This window comes from Triturus cristatus, chromosome 12, assembly GCF_964204655.1.
Source record: "Triturus cristatus chromosome 12, aTriCri1.1, whole genome shotgun sequence".
NCBI lineage: Eukaryota > Metazoa > Chordata > Amphibia > Caudata > Salamandridae > Triturus > Triturus cristatus.
The window spans coordinates 32,386,606-32,407,532 of NC_140595.1; the positions used below are offsets into that span (position 1 = coordinate 32,386,606).

General features: G+C 47.5%; 2 protein-coding genes across 24 annotated transcripts in view; one reads left to right on the plus strand and one right to left on the minus strand.

Moving 5' to 3' along the window:
- LOC146772311 (unconventional myosin-IXb-like) overlaps positions 1-7,890 on the minus strand; it is a 103,684-nt gene extending 95,794 nt beyond the window's left edge. For 7 of the 11 annotated variants that reach the window (XM_085636673.1, XM_085636678.1, XM_085636670.1 and 4 more), the window contains exon 1: positions 7,828-7,869. In XM_085636673.1, coding sequence (XP_085492799.1) covers positions 7,828-7,841 — 14 coding nt within the window. In that variant the 5' untranslated portion in view covers positions 7,842-7,869. Of the gene's footprint in view, positions 1-7,827 lie in introns of all 11 variants that reach the window. The other 4 variants (XM_085636674.1, XM_085636671.1, XM_085636676.1 and 1 more) reach the window with 2 other exon arrangements.
- Positions 7,891-8,032: 142 nt separating this feature from the next.
- LOC146772312 (unconventional myosin-IXb-like) overlaps positions 8,033-20,927 on the plus strand; it is a 373,359-nt gene continuing 360,464 nt past the window's right edge. For all 13 annotated transcript variants that reach the window (XM_085638103.1, XM_085638105.1, XM_085638104.1 and 10 more), the window contains exon 1: positions 8,033-8,393. The gene's annotated coding sequence lies outside the window, so the exon portion shown is untranslated. The remainder of the gene's footprint in view (positions 8,394-20,927) is intronic.

Genomic DNA, 20,927 nt, shown 5'->3' on the forward strand with positions numbered 1-20,927 from the left:
GCATCTGTAGTTTCACAGGGGTGACAGCAGACAGAAGGTTTGGATGTTTGCAGGAACAAGCCTAGTTCCGCTCATAAGCAGCAAGGGGATTCGAATTTATAAGGTTGTAGATTTTGCTGTCAGCACTATTTATAAAAAATATCCAGGCCCATCAAATACGATGGGATATGTTAGAATGTTTTCATTCACATAAAATTGTCTTGATTCCCACCGATAGAACTTCTAGTAAATGTAGGCCATTAGTGTTTATGAAAGGAGAGGTGTCAAGGGACCACGGGGCCATATAACAATTGTTAAAATTCAAAGTAATATCCATTACTAAATAGGTCCTTGATGGAACTTTCTAGTTCAGCCCAAAACGGTTGAGTTTTTTTGCAGGAGAAAAACATATTTTATATCTCTCATAGACTCTCTTAATAGTCCAGCCGTAAAAACTTCATCTGAGACCCAAAAGCATCTGTATATATTCGCATTGAGGGGATGTGTTTATCCTAATCTTGCGTTAAAAGCAAGCAAGGTCTGATATCAGGAGGTTTGGACAGCAAATCGCAAGATACTTCAGCATCCACAGCCTGCTTCCTTCCGCTGCCACATCACAGATCCCATCTACAGTGAACATGCTATGCTCAATACAAGCCACACTTACTAATGGGGCAAGGGGTTGACGACCGGCATTCCTCCCACCACCAGAGCCCCATCAGTGAGTAAAACACCAACTGTTGACCAGCAGCTTCATCAAGTAACAGGTGCACGTGCGCTACCCACGAACCATGTTACTCAAAGTAGTCAGTCACAAAAAGGTAACTTGTAGCACAACGTTAGCAGTGTTCCTTATTGTGTGCGTTATATCACAGTTAAGAATTATTGAGTAAAACCTTCTTGGGACGGTATGGTGGTATATAAAAAAAAATTTTTTTTTTTTTTTTTAAAAAAGCTAAAGCTAAAATACAGAGTAAAAAAAACACACACAGGCAACTAGGGATAGGACAACCTTTTATTCGACTGGTAATTTTCCCGGTAGGTTGGAGCCCAGGTTTTAAAGGCCTGGGCTACTCCTGGAGCCTCTGTCACTCAATCTAGTTCCCCAAGGTTAATTGCAGTAGGCTTAGGGAGGCTTCAAAAGAAAGAAAGGGAGGGAGGGAGAGAGAAGGAATTAAAAAAGTGATAGGAGAGGGAGATTGGATGGATGGAATATGAAATGGCATTAGGATACAAACGAAGCAGAGCTGGTTAGAGCATTTTTGTTTGCCAAGGCTGCTTATGGTTCCCCAGGCGACCCTACATGGAACGCTATATATGTGTGACCCTGAGAAAACAAACTAAACCACTTAGAAATTCCAGGCGCCAGCAGTGTTTTTTTCTTCTTCAAGGAACTGCTTAAATCCTACACTTTCCTGTTTTGCCTTCTTAAAAACCAATGCAAAAAGAACAATTGATGGACAGAATGCTGAACAAAAGCAAAGGCTGTTCAGTGCTCAACAGTAGAGTTTTAGGAAACTATCTCAACTGGTGCGTTGTGAGTCAGAATAAACCTATCGACTCTTCCCCGTGAGTGCTGTGTCTTTTCTAAAGTGAGAGGAGGTGCGTAGCGAAAATATTGGCAGGAGCACCCCCCGCCGTACAGCACCCGTTCGTGAGTGCGAGAATTGGTGCAAGAGGAGCGGTTATATATTTTTTTTCCAAATCTCCCCTGGCAGAGGAGCAAAGGAGGCGCACTCGCACAGTTGACTTTAACTTTTTAATAATTTTGGCAATCCTGAAGCTTTTCAGGCCTTGCAAAGACCTTTCTCAAAGGTAAGCCAAGCACACACGGCACTGCTCAAATCCACAATGATTGCCTCAATTTATTTTTATAGCCCTCTAGTGGGCGCGATCACAGTTCGAAAGGCATCCTGGAACTTGTGGTTCTTTGAACAGTTTTTAGTCCATGCCCTCCAGTGGGCGATGCCTCGTTGTTGGAAAATTAGTAACATTTGGTAATTTCAGCTCATACTTGTGCTCCGTGTTCAACCCATTCTCAAGGTTGTTTGGATCCATACCGGAGACAGTCTTCGGTAGCGCCAGTTCACCCGTACGCTTTCGCGGGCAACAAAAATGGTTCAAGGTCGGGCAAATTTGGCGCACTTGCTGGTGGTGCGTACCTCCACGGCGGAACCAAGCCGTTCAAGCCTTTGCCAAATCTCCCCCGGCAGAGGAGCAAAGGAGGCGCATTCGCACAGTTGGCTTTTATCTTTTTAATAATTTTGGCAATCCTGACGCGTTTCGGTCTTGCAAATATATATATATATTCACATTTGCTGCACATTCAATGACAACAGTCAACTATCAGGATATATCTTCTGACAAATTGCTGCTTGTGTAGAAATTGGTGTATACGTTTATTTTATTTTTCTGACTGCAAAATGAGAGGATTTTGTAAATGTGATCTAGGGACAATCCTGCTGGGGTACTTGAAATGAAAGGAAAGGCTGTAGCAAGTCAGTTCTTTTTTTATTTTTAAATGAACAGCATTTACATATTGGGGAACTAAACTATATGCATATTTCAAATGATATCAGCAATTAGAAAAGCACAAATTAAGCACTTGTTTACAATTCTGAAGTCTTATTTTATTTATTTATTTAGACAGTTTTATATTGCGCTGGCTAGACCCGAAGGTATCAGAGCGCTTTACATACGGTCAACAATGTTACAACAAACAAAACAATTGCACGATACATCAAATATATGTGACACCTTAAAGGGAGAGAAGGAGAGACAAGTGGGGGGAAAGGGGGTGAGGGGGAGTAAGAGGGGGGAGGACGGGGGAAGAAGAAATGAGAGTCAAGGGGGAAAGTCAGCCCAGAAACCGAGTAGGTAGGTGACGGCACGAGGAGGAATCGACAGCCAGTCTCCCCTATAGCTCGCAAAGTAGCTCCAACGGTCATCAGTCAGAAGGATAGAAAGAAAGGATATAAGGAAAAAGCAAAATTGCAGAAATACGATGCGGAGGGGGTATGTGTGAGCCAGGGAGACGAAGAAAAACTGTGCCCAAGGTCCGCCTGGGTAGGTGACGGTCAGGGGGTGAACCAAGGACAATCTCCTCTATAGCTGAACAGAGCAACTCCACCGGGCGTCGGACATGGTGCTCGGACGCCGCAGTCGAGATCGAGATAATGTGAACTCAGGGATAGTCAGATTAAATGTAAATGTAAATTGATACTTGTATAGCGCACTACTCACCCGCAAGGGTCTCAAGGCGCTTGTACGAATACCGCTGTGGAACCCATCCTGGCTTTCCCTGTGAGGCGTCCACTCCTGGGCACCCCCAAGGTGGAGGCCAGGCATCCTTAGCGTTGTGGGGGCCGTTGTGGAGATTAAGCAAGCTATTGCCCAGAGTTGCAGAGTGGGACTCCATGATTGGAATGGCACCGAGGCGAGAATTATCAGGTCCGTGGAATTTTGAGCCCAAGACCCGCCGAGGCGGGGAATTGAACCCTGGTCCCGGGCTAGACCTCTGCATCAGGGTCTGCCGCTCTAATCATTGAGCCACACTTCTCCACAACGTAGTCTTGAGGTCAGGCATAGTCCTGGTAGGGGTTATGCAAGGAAAAAGATCAGGAAGGGGAAAAAAAGAAAGTCACCACTGGCGGCCATTTTTGGGTCAGGCATGCATCATGGGACCCTTTTCCGAACCATGAGAGTGCGACAGAACTTTGCAGGGAAGAAAGTGCCAGTCTCTCTTAGTTCTTAAAAAAAGATACAAGACCTCCCAGGCACTTGGGAGTAGCGCCGTCTCTGTAAGCGCACTGCGACACAGCTCAAAAATGGAAAGCAGCGCGGTAGCTAACCTCAATTCTAGGCAGCAAGTGTCTCCATGGTCCAGGAAAACTCTCCGGCATGTCTGCTGCGGCCGCCAGATGCCTTCCGCACGCAGCATCGAACCACACAAGCGGAAGGAGGCTCACCACATGCCAGGATCGAACTGGATACAGGTTCGATGGTCAGGACTGCGCCTACGGTGCAATGGAAAAAATTCAGTTGCGGGCGCCCACCTGAGAAGCGGGTTGGCAGGATCCCAGGATTCAGCTCCCGATGTCGCAGCCCCAACTTGAAAACATTAAAAAACCAGTTTGTTCCATCCCAGGCGCCATCTTGACGCGAGATCGTAGGCAAGACTTTAGACAAAATCCCAGCAATGCAGGGTCTAGATGGGACGGCGGCCACAACGATAGACGCTCCCCAACTTCTGATGACACGGGATGGCTCCATCAGCTGGTTCGGTGGAGTTTAAGCACCGTGCTAGGTTTTAGAGCGCAGGGCTTCTACGGAGCAACTCTGAGCAGCCATGTTGGATTTGAAGTCTGATGGAAACAAATATTTTAAACAGGATCAAAAAAAAAAATCAAGACTCTTTACTTGGTGAAGCACAAGTGATGAAAATTCACTGAAACCCAATTTCCACACACATTTGTTTTTTGCACTATATATTTTTTACCAGTAAAACTGCATTGACTTTAAATGGAAAATTAGCTGTCCGTAAATGACAGTGCACTACCTCACGAGTGCTCCACAATGCACCATGAGCTGGGGTGGTTTATAAGGGGGGTGGTTTATAAGCGCAGCTACTCACCCGCAAAGGTCTCAAGGCGCTGAAGGGGAGCTGGAGGCTGGTGACCCGTCTGGGCACTGGGGTTCACTTGAAGAGCCAGGTCTTGTAGTCCTTCCTGAATTAGGTCACCGACGGGGGGATTGCCTAAGGTGGAGAGGCAGGGTGTTGCAGGTCTTGGCGGCGAAAGAGGAGAAGGCTCTTCTTCCGGTTGCGGTCATGTGAATCCGTGGGACGGTGGCCAGGGCCAGTTGGGCAGAGCGAAGGCGCCTGGCGGGTATGTGGAATGAGAGGAGGTGGTTCAGATATGCTGGTTCTGCGTTGTGGAGGGCTTTGTAGGCATGTGTGAGGAGCTTAAAGGTGATTCTTCTGTTGACTGGGAGCCAGTGTAGTTCTACAAGTTGTTCAGTGATGTGGCTGCAGCAGGGGATGTTGAGGACCAGTCTGGCTGCAGCATTTTGAAGATTCTGTAGTTTCCTGACGAGTTTCTGGGTGGTGCCAGTGTAGATTGCGTTGCTGTAGTTGATTCTGCTGGTGATGAGTGTGTGGGTGACCGTCTTTCTGGATTCGGTGGGGATCCATCGGAATGTCGTTTGAAGCAGGCAGAGCAGGCGGAGCATGTGGAAGCATGAGGAGGATACGGCGTTGATCTGGTGGTTCATTGTGATCCTATAAAAAGGAGAGTGGCCCCACTACTTTTATTGAAAAGGACATGGAACACCAAGCTTGTGTGCGATCAAGACTCACAATAGTTAATGGGTATGTTCCTGAGATGGTAGTCACCTCCTGGACTTGTATCTATGTGAAGGGCTGATCAGTCCCCATCACCACGTCCTGGATTGTTGATTCGAACATTGAGATTTTAACTAAGGTTTTTATATAACAATTCAACCTATATCTGTTAGGAGACTATAGACCTCAGGAATCACATCCGAGAGCACAGGAATATAGAAACTCCAGCTTATAATATCCTCCTTGAACACACTATAGACTTCAGAAAGGTTAAGTCTCCAGTAGTAATGAGAGCTACCAGTTAAATATGAGTTTTATGTGCGGATGACTAGATCTGTGACAGTCAATAGGGTCATTTACCCTTATAGTAATAACCATAGAACTTTGGTGAATACTGCATTACTAGGGGAAGGAATGAAGAATGTTGCATCCTGGATGAGCAGCAGCTGCCTGAATCTCAACTCGGAGAAGACAGAGGTCCTCGTCCTCTCCCCCTCTGCATGGGACAACACCTGGTGGCCCTCTGCAGCCTCCCCACGGACCACGCCCAAAACCTCAGCGTCTAACTCGACTCCTCCCTCTCCATGACCAGACAGGTCAAAGCCATTGCCTCCACGTGCTTCAACACCCTCTGCAACCTCCGAAAGACCTTCAAATGGATCCCCACAGAATCAAGAAAGACCGTCACCCACGCACTCATAACCAGCAGACTGGACTACGGAAACAACCTCTACGCCGGGATCATCAAGTCTCTGCCTCGCATACTCCAGACCATACTGAACACCGCAGCCAGACATCCCTCGACATGACCACATCTCCCAACACCTGCATAACCTCCACTGGCTCCCAGTCCAGAAGGGAGTAACATTCAAGATACTCACCCACGCCTACAAATGCCTCCATAACACCGGACCCCAATATCTCAACGACAGAACCTCCTTCCACGTACCCAAGAGAAACCTCCAAACTAGCCCTCGCCACACCCCCGCGTATGTGCAGAGCAAGAAAGGGTGGAAGAACCTTCTCCTACATCGTGGCCAAAGCCTGGAACAAGCTCCTGATCGACACCAGACAAGCCCCCACCCTGCATATCTTCAGGAAGACCCTCAAGACCTGGCTCTTCGACTGACCGGAGCTGCCCCCCCCCCCCCCCCCTCCTCGACCCTCACGGGTGAGTAGCGCGCTTAAAACTCTGACAGACTGAGAGATATTTATACTATTGTCCTGAAGAAGGTGGTCCTATATCGTTTCTCTACCGAAATGTGTCAACACCCTTTTTATTTAGTTAAATTTGAGAAACAATTAATAATTTGTAACACTGTGCACTTTCTCTTACTGATTTCTTCAAATTAACAGACTTTTAATGACAAACATTGATGTTTGGAATGTTCTCTCCTGTTTGTGATGTTTTGTATTTAGTCTGTAATATGTTTTCTATGAAAATGTTTTTAATTATATGAATTTTATCTATTGTGCTTAGTTTTTTTTTAATGTATGCATAATTAAACAGATTGTATGCAATTGCCTGGGTCCTTTTAAGATTGAGAGTGAATAGCTTTTGTAAATTGATACAGTGGAGTGTGATTGATTTGACTGATGATTTCTCCAAGAGAATGTTTTCGTTTATTATATAATTGGTTCATTGTGAGCAACATACTGCACCCTTAACACTCTCCTGCTGAATGGGCATGGCTCGTGTGACACTTGTTTTTTGTGTGATGCTTCCATCTTACATTATCCCTATGACTTAAGTGATAGAATATTAATGATAACACCCCCACTCTAAAAAAATTGTTCCAGCATCACTCAGTTGGAAGTGCTACGTTTTGCTATTAAACTAGTCCCAATTAGGTGAAAGTGTAAAACGTACAAAACATTTACTACTACTATAATATTGAGACGCATGCATTGCCTTTTTATTAGTCAACCCTGCCACATAACTTGGCTCTCCGCTGTCGCTTAATTCCAGTGACGCTGCTTATGGTATGGAATCCTAAACCAACCTGAACATGCTTGTGTTAATGGACGGGTTACTTAGCTGAACAGCTGCAGTGCAGAAGTACAGCACAACGTACTCCGTTGTATGTTCTGGTAAAACAAATGTTTTTCGGAGATTAAAAATTGAAACCTAAAGTTAAAATACAGCGACAATTAAGTGTACTGCCAAAGGTATGGCCACCCTTAGACAACACACACAACTTGAGACCGTGGCTACACGCAGGCGGGGGGCAGCGGGTTATAAATCCTCCTGGTGGGAAAACCAAGGCTGAAAGTAGCGCCCAGTATATTTATAACGAGAAAGAGTTGTTCAAATTGAATGGGCAGAACTACATGTCCCAGAATGCAAAGCTGCCATGCTAGCGATGTATCCACTGGTCACAACAAAAGCATTGCAGACAGACTTCAAAAGGTTGACGAATCCGTGCGTAACCCATTACTTAGATAGCAAGTCCCAGCACTCCGCGGGAATCAGCGCACCCCGAGGGAGCATCAACTTCCTCACTCACCCTAAATCCGCCATTTCCCGGTCCTACGGTTGGAATAGGGGCATGCGCAGAGAGCGCCCTCGCAGAAGGCCGTGTAAATAGAAGACGGGCTAGCGGAGGAGCGCGCGCACCCTCTGCCCCGGCATCCGTGGCGGCCATCTTGGAGGTACAAGATTTTTGCTTCGCTGTCAATCGATAAAGTTGACATTTGTCAAGAAAAAAAGCTGTAGGCGGAGAGGGAGGAAGCTGCAGTGTGTGGGCAGGGCTGGAACAGCCTCAGCACTGCTTCCTCGTAAGCGGTGATACACAGGCTCCAGGGAGGGCTCCCTCCCCCTATCTGATGCGAGGGGGGCCCGAATATTCCCCAGTAGCTCTGGTCCACTGCATGGCCCCTCCAGCAGCAGCGCAAGGACACCCTGGCAGACAGGACCCCCTGGGAGGAGGCGCAGCTTTGCGTCTTACACCACCGAAAACTTTGCTCTTTTTTCACCCCTCCCCTGCTGGCTGAGAAAAGAGAAGTTGGTTTCTCGGTGGCTCCTTTGTCAGACTCTGCCTGCACGAATGAGGCTCAAGATATGTTCTAAGAGGTAACTACCGAGTTTTTCCGCTTTTGCTATATTTTGGGGAAATCGTTGATCCCTTCTCGATGTTAGTAAGTTGAAAGGACTGTGCCTAAAAGGAGAAAAAAAGAGCAGTGTTTCCCATTGAAATGTCTTGAAGTGGAAGGTGCTTTAAAAGGGACATAGTTAGATAACTTTATTATAAAATATCTAATTCTGACTCTAAAAATCTGGATTTGACCTTTTATATAGCGCTGTATAGGTTTGTTAAATTGATCTCTATCGTGAGGGTGGCTCTTTTTTTTTTTGCGCATTTGCGAATAACTGAATTCTATGTTTATTGTTCATTTCTCTGTTGGGTTAGGATGTGTGTTGACATTGGTCTGGCAGTGTTAGTGCCCTCATCTGTTGGTAGATGTGTGATGTATAAAGCACTGGGACCAGCTCTTCGTGTTTTGCTGCTGAGGGATTATTGTGCATCGACGGATGTATCTTTATTGCTAAAGTACTGGGGAGTTCAGTACACATTGTTCGAAAAGCTGATATTTTTCATTATTCAACGTTGGAAATGTGGCTGAGGTAATTGAATGGAGACTGTAATTAAAAACAGATGTGTTTACCAGTGACAACCCTTATATGTGCATTTACCAAGTGTGGTCCCTATGGATGTCATTACCAGCTGAGGGCACAGCACTTGATATATGTTAACAAAGAGTGCACTCTGTTTATGCGTGATAAACTTGAGGGCTAATAATGTTTTTACCAAGAGAGAGCTTTATATCTGATTTCCAAGTGAGGACTTATGTTTTCATCAGAGCCCTAAACATCCCTGACTGAGGGCCCCGTAAAGTCTTCACAAGTGAGAGCCCTAGTTGTATCTGTGCTTGTCGAGGCCCTCTTTTATGTGCTTCAAATGGAAGAGCTATATTTACCTCTATATCAGTTAGGGAAATTAATCCGTTCCGTGCTCATGACGGAACCACTCCGTCATGAGCCACGGGTGCGCTGTGCTCATGACGGAGTGGTTCCGTCATGCTGTGGCCGTTGGCGGCCGCGCCTGTGCGGGCAATTAGCGCAGTGGGCGGAGTCGTGACGGAACCACTCCGTCATGAGCACAGCTCGCCCGTGACTCATGACGGAGTGGTTCCGTCACGAGCACGGCGGCACCGCAACTGCCCACAAACCCCCCCCAGCGCCGCGGCGGAATTCCTGCCGCGGCGAAGGGGTTAAGCTGTTTCCCAGATGTTAGAATTGTGTATCTGTTTTCCGAATGATAGCCCCATATATTTTTTTCCCAAGTGACAGCTCTATATATGTTTACCAATTGAGGGCCTATAGAAATACTATCCAAATGAAGGGCCTGTTTGTGTATGTCCAAGTGAGGACCCTATATTTACATTTGTACCAGATGTGTGGCCTATGTATGTTATTAAACAACAAGAGCCATATTAATGTGTGTATTAAGTGAGGACCATATCTCTCTTTCCCAATGGAGGCCTGTAGATCTGTTTACCACTCAAGAGCCTTGTGTATGTACCTTTAATACGGGATGGCTGTATATATGGGCTTCTCAATTGAGAGTAGTGTTTATTGGGATACCATGTGAGGGCCCTAGATCTATTTCTTCTGTGGCGGCTCTATATTAGTTTACCAGTTAACAGCCATGTTTATGTGTATTAAGTGAAGACTCCATAAAATGCTTTCCAAGCGAGATTCCCTCTTTAAGAGCAAGTTGATGTCCCTGTATCTGTTTCTGAGGTGAGATCCACTGTAAGAAATTGGAATATTATTTGGGGTGGATGACTACCCACCTCAAGGAATAAGCACAACTTTTGCCAGGGTGAACCCACTAAGTCACTAAATTAATCTTGAGCTCAATCGCTTGGTGGCCTTGGCACAGAGCAGACAGGCTTTACTTAGTATGTAAAATATTTATGCAGTAGCAAAACACTAATGCAGTCAAAATGCAAAACCATAACAATCCCAAAGCGAGTTTAAAGAAAACTAAGTCCAATTTAATTAACAAAATTGCATCCAAAGGACAAAAATCCAGTAAGGGGAAGTGGAGATATGAATCTTTAAAGTTTTAATGTAGACATTTTGCAAAATATATTCAACGGTCAAAGTAGACGGGAGCTAGGTGCCACGTGAAGCTGACCGCGATGGTGCTCAGGTCAGACACACCAACCATGCTCATCCTGGTTAAAGATTTTACCTCCTGACGTGGGGCCTAATTATGAGTTTGGTGGTGTGGGAGTGGGCTGCCACGCCACCTGCCCACCAGATTACAAGTAATTTTGTGGTTGCACTGGTGGCGTGGCGGTCCTGTGACAGTGCAGTACAAAAGGCTCATATGTGAGCTTTAAAACCGCACCGCTGCGGGACCACCAATGCACGTTCCTGCACAGAGACGGCTGGTGGTGAAGAAATTTGTAATCTGGTTGGCGGGCCGCAGCAGCATCACCAAGCATCTTGCAGCCTCAAGACTATCACGCCAACGACCGCGGAACCCTGGTGGTCGTGGTGGTCCCATGGTGATCAGACCACTGTTCTCGCAATACGGCGGTCGGGTCGCTGGTGCTGCACCACCACCATGGGTTTGGCGGTCCTTCGAACCGCCAAACTCATAATCAGGCCCAAAGTCATTTAAGTATCAATCAGCCACAGGCATGCACTTCTAAAGCCCACTAGAACTCCAGGGGAGACACTTAAAGACTCGCTAGGTGTCAGGCAGAGGCCAACAGCATGGTCCAGTGCAGGTCCAGTTGCCTCAGGTCAGCTGGGTACTTCCAGGACAATGTCTCTTACGTGTTGTCTGCCTGTTGCCACACGGGGACAGCTAACTGAACCTTGGAGTCCACTTCTTTTTCCTGGGTACAAGAGTCTTTCAGGGATCCTCTCAGGTCACAGTCCGCAGGTCCGTTACTCTTCTGTTTTCTGTAGGTCAAAGTGTTGTGTAGTGTGTGCCTGGGGGTGCCACGTTTATGCCTGGCACTAGATAGTGGGTAGAGTGAAATTTCCCGGGCCCTGACCTACCTTTTACTAATGGGATAGAGGCAGTCTTTTAACAATGGGGTGAAAGTTCTCAAGCCCTGACCTGCCTACTTTTGTAGTAGTTCCTGTTTGCCCTAATGCAGATATGCCCAAAAACCAATGTGCCAGGGCAAATTTAGGATTATGAAAGGCTTCTGCCTCGCTAAACCTGTGCTCTGAGGGCAGGGGTCTGTGTGTGGGGGGAGTATACAATGGTAATCCTAGTGCCCACCCACATCTAATACTAAAATCCAGTTTGAGGCAGGCTCTGAACTCACAACAAACCCGGAGACCGAAGTCTGATAATACAAAAGCATGGTCCTTCAGCAACCAGACAGTTGATACACAAAAATTGCTTTGGCATCCCATTCTTTTCCTTTCAAGTGTGCCACGAGTGCTTATGTGGGTGAACAGACTTGTCAAGCAGGATTTGACATTGTAGTGTCAAAAGGATGCCCTCAGTTCCCACTCTACATATTTCATGGAGTTCAGAGCTGTCATTTCTGCCCATTTGGGTCATCCTATTTGGTTCTGTGAGGCATTTCACACCTATTCAAGCCTGGGCACAGAGTGAGAGCCAGCAGAGACTTATGCTAATTAGCCTTCTGACATTTCAGTAGGTAAAGGCTAACTCTTGAAAAGTTGCTTTTCCTTAATATTTATTTAAAACCTGACTTCAGTTTTGTATTGCATTTCTAACTATTGTATATTTTGATTTCATTATTTTCTAGCTGGTCCCATTCCCGAGATAGAGTATTAGTATTTTAAACTATACTCTGGTTTTCAGCAATGTGACAGCTAGGCATACCACAGTGAAAATAGCTTTTGAAGCCTTGTCACTGTAGTGATATAGTTTCTACATGTCCTACTTTTTAAATATTGTGCACCTCACCTTGCGGACTACCTTTAGGTTACACTGGTCGGCCTAAAGCGAAGTTTGCACTGCCACTATAGTGGATGGCATTATAGGTGCTGCAGCCCACTAGTGGCATTTGACTCCCAGGCCCTTGTGCACATTTTGTACCATATACTAGGAACTTGTAGGCAATTTAAATATACCAAATAGGTGTATCCCAATTTGACCATGTTTAAATGGGGAGCACAGGCACTGTACAACTGGTCAGCAGGGGTATAGAGCACAGAGTTCTCAAGTCAGGAGAAATTTAGGGTCCAGCAAGAAGTGAAAAATCTGCGGTGACCGCTCAGGGCAGATTTTTTACATCCTCAAATGTGTGTTTATCATGCTGCGGCTCTATGTATGTGTACCTAGTGGTGATTCTAGTGAAGGCATGCCGTTTACCAGGCAAGAGCTCTTTGATTATTAGAGCTGTCTCGCCAGCTACCTGCTAGTAGCTGTGTGCAGCCCAGGCTATTAATATAGTATCTTTTGCTTGCTTGTATTAATACATGTATACCAAAAATGCAAAAATGGGTACACAATACAAAAACAGGTGTATTTTCAGAACACATAAGCTGATGTTTGAAGAAAAATGGCTAGAATTCCAAAATGTATTATTAGAGTGGTAAGTCATGCAGCGTTGGACTAATTTCTCGTATTATTATCTCGGTGTCAGGGGCACAACACCTGTGGCTGTTAAGTATACCAAATTGATGATGCTTTATATTTAGGGCACCTGGTTTTATGGTATTTTTTGTTGTTGTTGACATTACCGTCTGTATTTATCCATATTTATTTTTTGCTAATTTTATCTGTATTTATCCATATTTCTTTTGGGTTTTGTGGAAAAATGAAGCTGAAATTAGTATATTTCCACATTTATTTAGCCTGTAAATATGCACTCATGCCCGAATGCCTACTAGGTTTTAATGCTGTAAACACCTGCAGAAGATACATGAAAAAGGAAAATATGCAAATGTCAGTACCTTGTGCATATCTACTGCTGTTAAAGCCTCTTTACTGAAATTCCTTTCTTGTTTAGCCCCCTTACCTATAAATCCACACAGCTATTGGCCTGGCAGTCATGGCAGACAGTATTTAGAATTACTCAAAAAGTAACACAAATTCCGTTTTCATCCACATTTTAAAATAAATACAGACAAGAAAGTAAATGTTTTCTGTCTGTATTTATCTGTAAAAACGTTAAACAGGGAGCCTTATTTGTATTTTACTTCTGGCAACCTTCCAGAGTAGCTCTTAGCACTGAAGAGGTTGGCGCCCCCTGTATTGGGGTGTGCTGAAAGGACCAACCACCCCTCCTAGTGGCGGTGGGAGATGGAAGTCAGAGAAGGCCAGAAGGGTAGGTACCATGGGAAGAGCAGTCCTGGTGGCATTAGGCGGTCACAGATGGAAGGAAGGGCAGCGGGCAGCACAGATGCCCCGTCTCTCTGAAGGTGTCGCAGCCGCTGTCGCTTGGGGGTGTTGCACTTGCGCTTCCGGTGCCCTCGGCCTGTAAACAGACTCCGTGTCACTTTCCCTGGCTCGGACATCACAGGGACTCCCCTGCTGCGGGCTCTGCTAATAGACTCCTTCCTGCTCTGTATACACTTCTGCAAGCCCCGGGAGGGAGGAAGGGGGCCTCTCTCCACTCCGGTGCAACAAGCCTCCTTCCCTCTACACTGAGCCCCTATAGCCTGTTTTGTCGGCTTTGTTTGGAGTTGCTGTTTTACGCATGTTTTTAGTACACAGCAAACGGCCTCCATTGTCGCGGCCTGTGTCTGCGTTTTGTTTCCCTCCACGGGGGCTGAGTGGATTTACAAAGGCGGCAGCAGCAGCACGTGGAGTTTATGGTCTAAAACGGGCTGTTCCTAAAGTAAGGGCAGTGTTTGGAATGCGTCGAGCCCGGTGCCCTCGGCTGCTTTCAGAAGCGGTGCCTGGAACTTACAATGATGAAAGGCCGACCTGCTAAAGTATAAATATTATTTTGCCTGTAAAGAGTTAAATGACGCTCTCACCACCCTTTCTTGCCGACGTACCTTGTTCCTACTTGTTGGAGGCGTGGATTGCATAAGAATTGGGGTGAGGGTATCTAATTAACAAAATCCCCCTGCTCTCACACTCAGGGGCCTACTGGAAGTGTTAAAACAAATATAATGTTGCAACCAATCTAGGGTCTTCAGGGAGCTGGCTGGTTTAGCTACACATTACAGTCATTTCCTTCCCTGGTTGTTTTTACTTCTTGGCATATCTGCTAACGAGTAATCAACGTCGTGGCCATGTTGTAAAGCGCCGCGTAAGCCACTCATGCGCCTCTTGGGCCCCGGAAACGGTTAACGGTGAAATGTATAACAAGAGTATGTGTAATTGTGTACCGGTGTAGAAACAGGCGGGTCTCGTTGGTCTTCCGAAAAAGTCAGATTTAATTCATGCGCTTTAAGACGCGGACGGGGCGCTTGAATAGCGCCAATAGGAGGCGTACCGCTTAAAACACGCCAGGCTGGCTTGAATTGGACACATTCCTGCAGACTTCGCCCACACCCCGGCCCGTGTCTTGAGAGGGCCCGAGGTCTGTCCTGTGTTTTTTTTTTTGTTTTTTTTAGATTTGGCAGACGAGTGCCGGACTGCAGAAACCCGCCCGGGGATGGGAGGAGGGGGGAGGGGGGGGGGGGGGGCTTGTTTCACAGGGCCCGGGACACTTGCAGGAAGACCCCTCTGCCCAGGGTCCCTTATCCGAGCTCCGCAGAGTGGGCTGGACCTAGGGCCCGAGTGCATTTCAGACTCCGTGGGGGATGTTGTTGCGTTGGGGTGGAGGGTGAAGGCCTGATCATTGTGGACGGGGAGACCACTATATTGTCTTGGCTGAGACTGCTTGCTTAGAAGGTGGCACTCGCTGCTGCGTGCAGTATCTCTCTTCATTTCTGTCGTCACTGCCCCTTCTCTGCCCTGCCTCTACAATCGTGATCTGCCCTCTTGTCTCTCTCACCCTCTTTGGTTATTTTTCTCCTTCCTTGCCCTCTCTTTATCCCCCTTTCTCTCCCCACTCATTTTTTCCCTCTCTGTTTCCCCCCCCCCCCCCCCCACTTTCTTTTCTCTCCCCTTTCTCTTGCTCGCCACTCATCACCATGCTTTTCTTTGCCTCCTTTTCTTTGCCTCCTTCTGCTTTATTCATCTCTTTCCTCCTCTCTGTGCCACCCGGGCCTGTGCCTCCTAGAAAGGGCCCTGCTTGACACACGGTTCTTCCGGTTGCAACACACAAAACCTTCCCCTTTCAGTGGCAAAGACTTCGGTTTTGTTCCTGAAGCAGAGGTCTTGGGGGAGGGAGTGTTTAGGGAGGTGGGGGCGGTGTTTGTGTGTGTGTGTGTGTGTGTCTCCAATCTGTATGATGTCGCTTTTATTTTTTTCAAGCTCTTAGAGCCAGCGGGGTGGGGAGACGCCGGCATCCTAAAAACGGGCCCTGAAATGATAGCTCTCTGTTCTGTGGCCGTGGCTTCCTGATTTGCATGAAAACGCCTTGTGGGTTTTAATGAGTGTCTGGTCTCAGCGGCTGCAGCGGCCCCTCGCTGGTAGGCCGGGGAGACCCCATTTGTGCACATACATCTTGTAAAGGGGGGAGAGGGGGGGGGGCAGTCTGTTCTCTTCTCTTTGGAGCTGCCATAAACCAGGACGTGTGTCAGCGACGCCTTATTTTCTTGTATAGCGCCTTGTCATCGTCACATGATGCGTTCAATTACATTAATAACTCTTTTTATGTTGCGATGGGGCTTTAAGCACCATCTCTCGTTTCAGAGCAGTGCTTACGGAGTGGGAAGTACTGCACGTGCAGTGTGTGGTCACCCAGCAGTGATGTACTCCCTGATTCAGCCATGACACCCCGAGCCAACCTTTACTGTAGCATTTATATAGTGTTTGATGTAAAGCTGACCAAGGGGGCGAAGCGCTTAAATTCCCACCATAGTGCAGTGAACAGGTACCTGCGTCGAAGCATGAGGTGCTGCAGAACAATGTAAGTAGGGGCAGGGGCGTATTTACCTGCAGCTGACCCTACGACGTGTATCAGCCCTACCAAGTACCACGCATCAGGCGTTAGAATTACGCACTTCAGTGTGGTGGTCTGCATCCCCGCACTGAAGTACAAAGTCATGAGTTACAGCGCAGCCTCCGTTGTCAAGCCGAGCGCTGCTATAATGCACCATACTGATTAAAAGCTGTGGCAGCACCCTACTCCCAGCAGGCGAAGGGGGCTGGCTGAGCTGCTCGCACCTCTAGCAACCACTCTGCTACAATGTAATATAGGACACCGCCGCGCTGCAACGGCATTACATTTACTAACATCAGGTGTCCGTGCTACTACTGACAGAACCTGTGAAACACTTTAATAGGCGGGTCTGTCCTGCCGCCTGCAGAATGACCTAGCATCAGTTCATGATGGAATAAACGTTTGACTGCTGGTGGCACTGGCAGCCCAGCTCGCTGCCGCTCACATTGCAGCAGTTACTTGGGACCCCCGTCCTGCGACCGGACCCCACCTGACTTTATCCTGCTCAGACTATTGCTGGTAGTGGCAGCGCAGCTGCTCGCACTGCAGTAAATAATCCCGCTACCGGACCCGACCCCACCCGACTTGAACCTGTTCAGACTAGTGCTTGTAGTGGCAGCTCAGCTGCTCGCACTGCAGTTAATAATCCTGCGACTGGACCCGACCCCACCTGACTTGAAGCTGCTCAGACTAGTGCTGGTAGTGGCTGTGAGAAGTTGGCCTGGTATATGCTGGGGCACCTTGTACCAGTCCAAACAACCTTTATTAATGATTAGGTCAAAGACCACCTTTATTGAAAGCTATCCCAGTGGTAGCTATGGAGAGCAGCCTTCAGGCTAAGTCTCTAAGGAATGTAAAACAGCTTGTTATACCAGTGTATAATCTCCTGAATGACCAAATAAAAGGAGAACCACACAAGGAATATATAAAATATATGTATTTATTACTAAACACTCTCTACTAACCTCTTTATGAGATTAGAGAACAAAACACACACTATTAAATCACTAGAACGACAGTAAATAGCACAATACACAGTGGGCCCCAGGGGGAGTCCAAACCATAAACTAAGAAAGTGGTATAACAACCACGACTTGACCAGACACAGTGCCTAGAGCACGTAGAATCTCTCGGACCCCAAGGACCCACCCAAGGTAGTGACACAGGGGACCCACGGAGGACGGGTGCAGTGTGAGAACACAGGCGCGAACTCCGTACAACTCTGTGGGAAAGTCGAGGTTGGAATTTTAAAGACTAAGGACACTTCGGAGAGGACTTTAAGCAAATCCAGCTAAACATAGAAGGTTCTAAGGCCAGCGCCCTTGAGAGTACCGAGATACCCGTGTTAACTATCCCAGAGGAGCCGGGTGCATAGGGGTCAAGTGATGTCGGAAACCTTCATAGTTTTCAATGGCTTGATGCGGAAAAGTGCTGCTGCCGTAGAGATGAAAATTGTCCGGTGTGATCCAAGCTTGGATCGGAGCTGAGAAGAACCTGAAAGCAGAGGGGACAGAGTCTGGGTCACTTCACAGTGACCAGGGGCACGATAGACGAATGCCCACCGATGTCGGGTGTTTCAGGTGAGAAGATGTGAAGCTTGACTCTGCAGCAACGGGGACCAAGAGACGTTGACGACAACCAAGGTCCGGTGGTGAGCTGTCCCACGAAGGATGTCGAGTGCTGGGGGGGGGTCAGTGTCTGGATTGAACACCAACAAGCCTTGGAAACTGCAACCCACACGGGTAGAGTAAAGATGTTTCAGTGAGGACCAGCAAGGTCCTGGCGACTCTCCAAGCTATGGAGAGTCAGGGCACGTCTGGAGCAACCAGGAAAGCCCATGGAAAGTCAAAGTTACCTTCTCAGGGACCCACAGGCCAACGGACCAGGGATCGCGAAGGGACCTCGAGCTGAATCACAAAATACCAGCCCACGGAACACTCGTGGAGTGTAGGTGGGAAATCTTCGCTGGAATTACAGCTCTGGGTCAGAACTACAAGTAGCCCAAAGCACAGCCTCAGGGGTCGCTAAAAAGCATATGCTGCTGCAAATGTACGTGGTGCACAGGGGTTCGGGTTGCATGGTCCCCATGAGGGATACGGGCCTCAGAATTGCTGAGGGCACGGATCAACCTCAGAGACCCCGGTGTTGCAGAAATCTTAGGAGTCCTCAGGAGCTCGGGAGATGCATTCAAGTCAGATGCGTTTCAGGTACCTGCCTTGCAGGGGAGTAACTCTTTTACTCCAAGGGAGATTCTTCCGTCATTCAGCGTCATGCAGATCGTCCAAGTACTTGATTTCTGTAGCAGAGTTTAGTGTAGATAAAATCTAAAGTCCTGTAGTCAGGGGTTCCTACTTTCCACCCAAGGAAGGGGTGGGACAAACTCTGGGGACCCACCTATGGGAGGGTCAGGACAGAGGGGTGGCTACACCCATGTCTGTTGTCCAGTTTCGTGCCAGAGCAGGAGCAAATGGCTCCTGCAACCGGGTTGAGCTGGACTATGCACAGGGACACCAAATGTGCCCCCAGTGCAGACATCAAAGCACTCTCAAAGAGTGCACCCACCGAGCCCCAATACACTAAAGCCTGTCTGGGAGGTGGTCACACCTCCCTGTGACAGGAAACCTATTGTCAAGCCTTCCCCTGCTCGAGCTTGGCTCAGCAGCAGGAGGACAGACTCGTGTCTGGGGCTGGCAGCATCCATTTTGTGATGCCAGGGTCGAGAAAGATGGTACCGGGTTGCCCGGTATGTCACATTTGCCCCTCTTGGACGTTGGAATCATACCTCCCCCGCCAGTTACTGGCAGGGAGGTATGATTCCAAGGTGTTTGACACCAAACACGATATGTTTCCATACAGCCGTTTTAAAGTTAGCTTTTACGGTAAGGTTATAATGCACTTAAGTATATATGGTTGGCTGCATCACAAACAACTCCGGAATATAGGTTCCAAAGGCTACAGAGGGGCTCTGCTCATGCAGATGCACCCTCTCACATAAAACCCAGCACCCTGCCTTCAGGATTGATATTGCCTGCCATAGGGGTGACTGACAGGTTTATATGTGCAGTGTTATGGAGTAGATATAGTGAACCTATATCTAAGTAAGGGGTGCATGCACCACCTTACCCCGGCTGCTGTAGCAGATCTGTGGTGTCATTTTGAATGGTCTCCCAGTGGTGGCATAATACATGCTGCAGTCCCTGAGAGGCCTGTGGGGTACCTATGCCCTGGGTATATAGTATACCAGATACTAGGGACTGATAAGGGTACCCCAGTATGCAATCTGGAGTGTACCTAAAGTACATGCAATATCAATTTAGGGAGAACGCAGATGGACTGGAGTCCTGATTAGCAGGATCCCAGTCTGACTAAGTCGAAAACCAGCAAAAAGTGGGGGTAACCATGCAGTCAGATTCCACCTTCCTACTGTGGCAGTGCAACTGCTCGTACTGCAGTAAATAATCCTGCGACTGGACCTGACCCTACCAACGCTGAGGGCGGAGTGAATCTGTGGATGAACAGACGGCCGCCAGAGTGTTCCTCAGCAGCAGAGAACACATGTAGCTCAGCCAGAATCATATGGCATTGTCGCGGGAGTCCACAAGTCTTTGCAGTCATGTCCCGCCAATTGCCGCCCGCTGGCTCTCTTCGCAAAGAGTAAGTGCCTGAGTGACAAATATCATCTCCTAGGCTAGTTAAGTTGCTAATGCTAATATATAGTCTCTGTTTGCTTATAGGCAGCACTTATTCTTTCCATCCAGTGACGTGCATTCACACACATTTAGCCACTGCTATGCATTCATCAGCCAATACAGCCATCATCCAGACTCACCCAGGAATCCTTTGCCTGCCTGTTGACGTTCCTCTTGGTATGGTCTTTGTGTATATGGCTGCATGCACGTATGTTTTCTGGTTGCGTGACCAGATATTTCACACGACATAAGATATTTACTAGAAAGAACCCTTGCACGTGAAATAATTAGGCAACTCTTGTGCCGTTGCCAATGCTTGTTCCTGGAGTGAACAGATTGTGTGTGAGGGGTACAGTGTTCATTTCCATCCACTTGTTTACAGTACCTTTTTCTTTCTGTCTGTAAGTTATACTATTTTATTGTGTCCTGCCAAGTAATGAATTGGTGTAATTTTTTGAAATTTGTTTCTCTTGTCTTCATTGCTTGATTTTGCTCATGAGAAAACGTCACTCATAGTTGTTGAAGTGTAACTCTTAATTACACTGAAATTATGAAAATGGCACACATGACAAATCAGAAACCATGGCAGCTATGGTGCATGCCGGTTCTACAGCAGGCACATTATCCGATAAGGTGTCTTATGTCCTCATTGAGGTCAAGGTGTTAATATATTTCAGGTGGGGGCGTGGTCTGCTGCGCAGCGGAATGGCCGCTCCCTGAGTTCGCTCCGCCGGCCTGAAACGTATCCTGGAATAATCCTGCACTCTGGATGGGTGCTCTCCTGCCCTGAGCTCACCAACTTGCTGCAGACTACTAGCAGACCCCGCTGTGAGTACTCCGACGTCTCAACTCCGCTCCGGGGCTGAGTTGCGGGAGCCGCTGGTTGGACGCTGGGGAAATCGAAA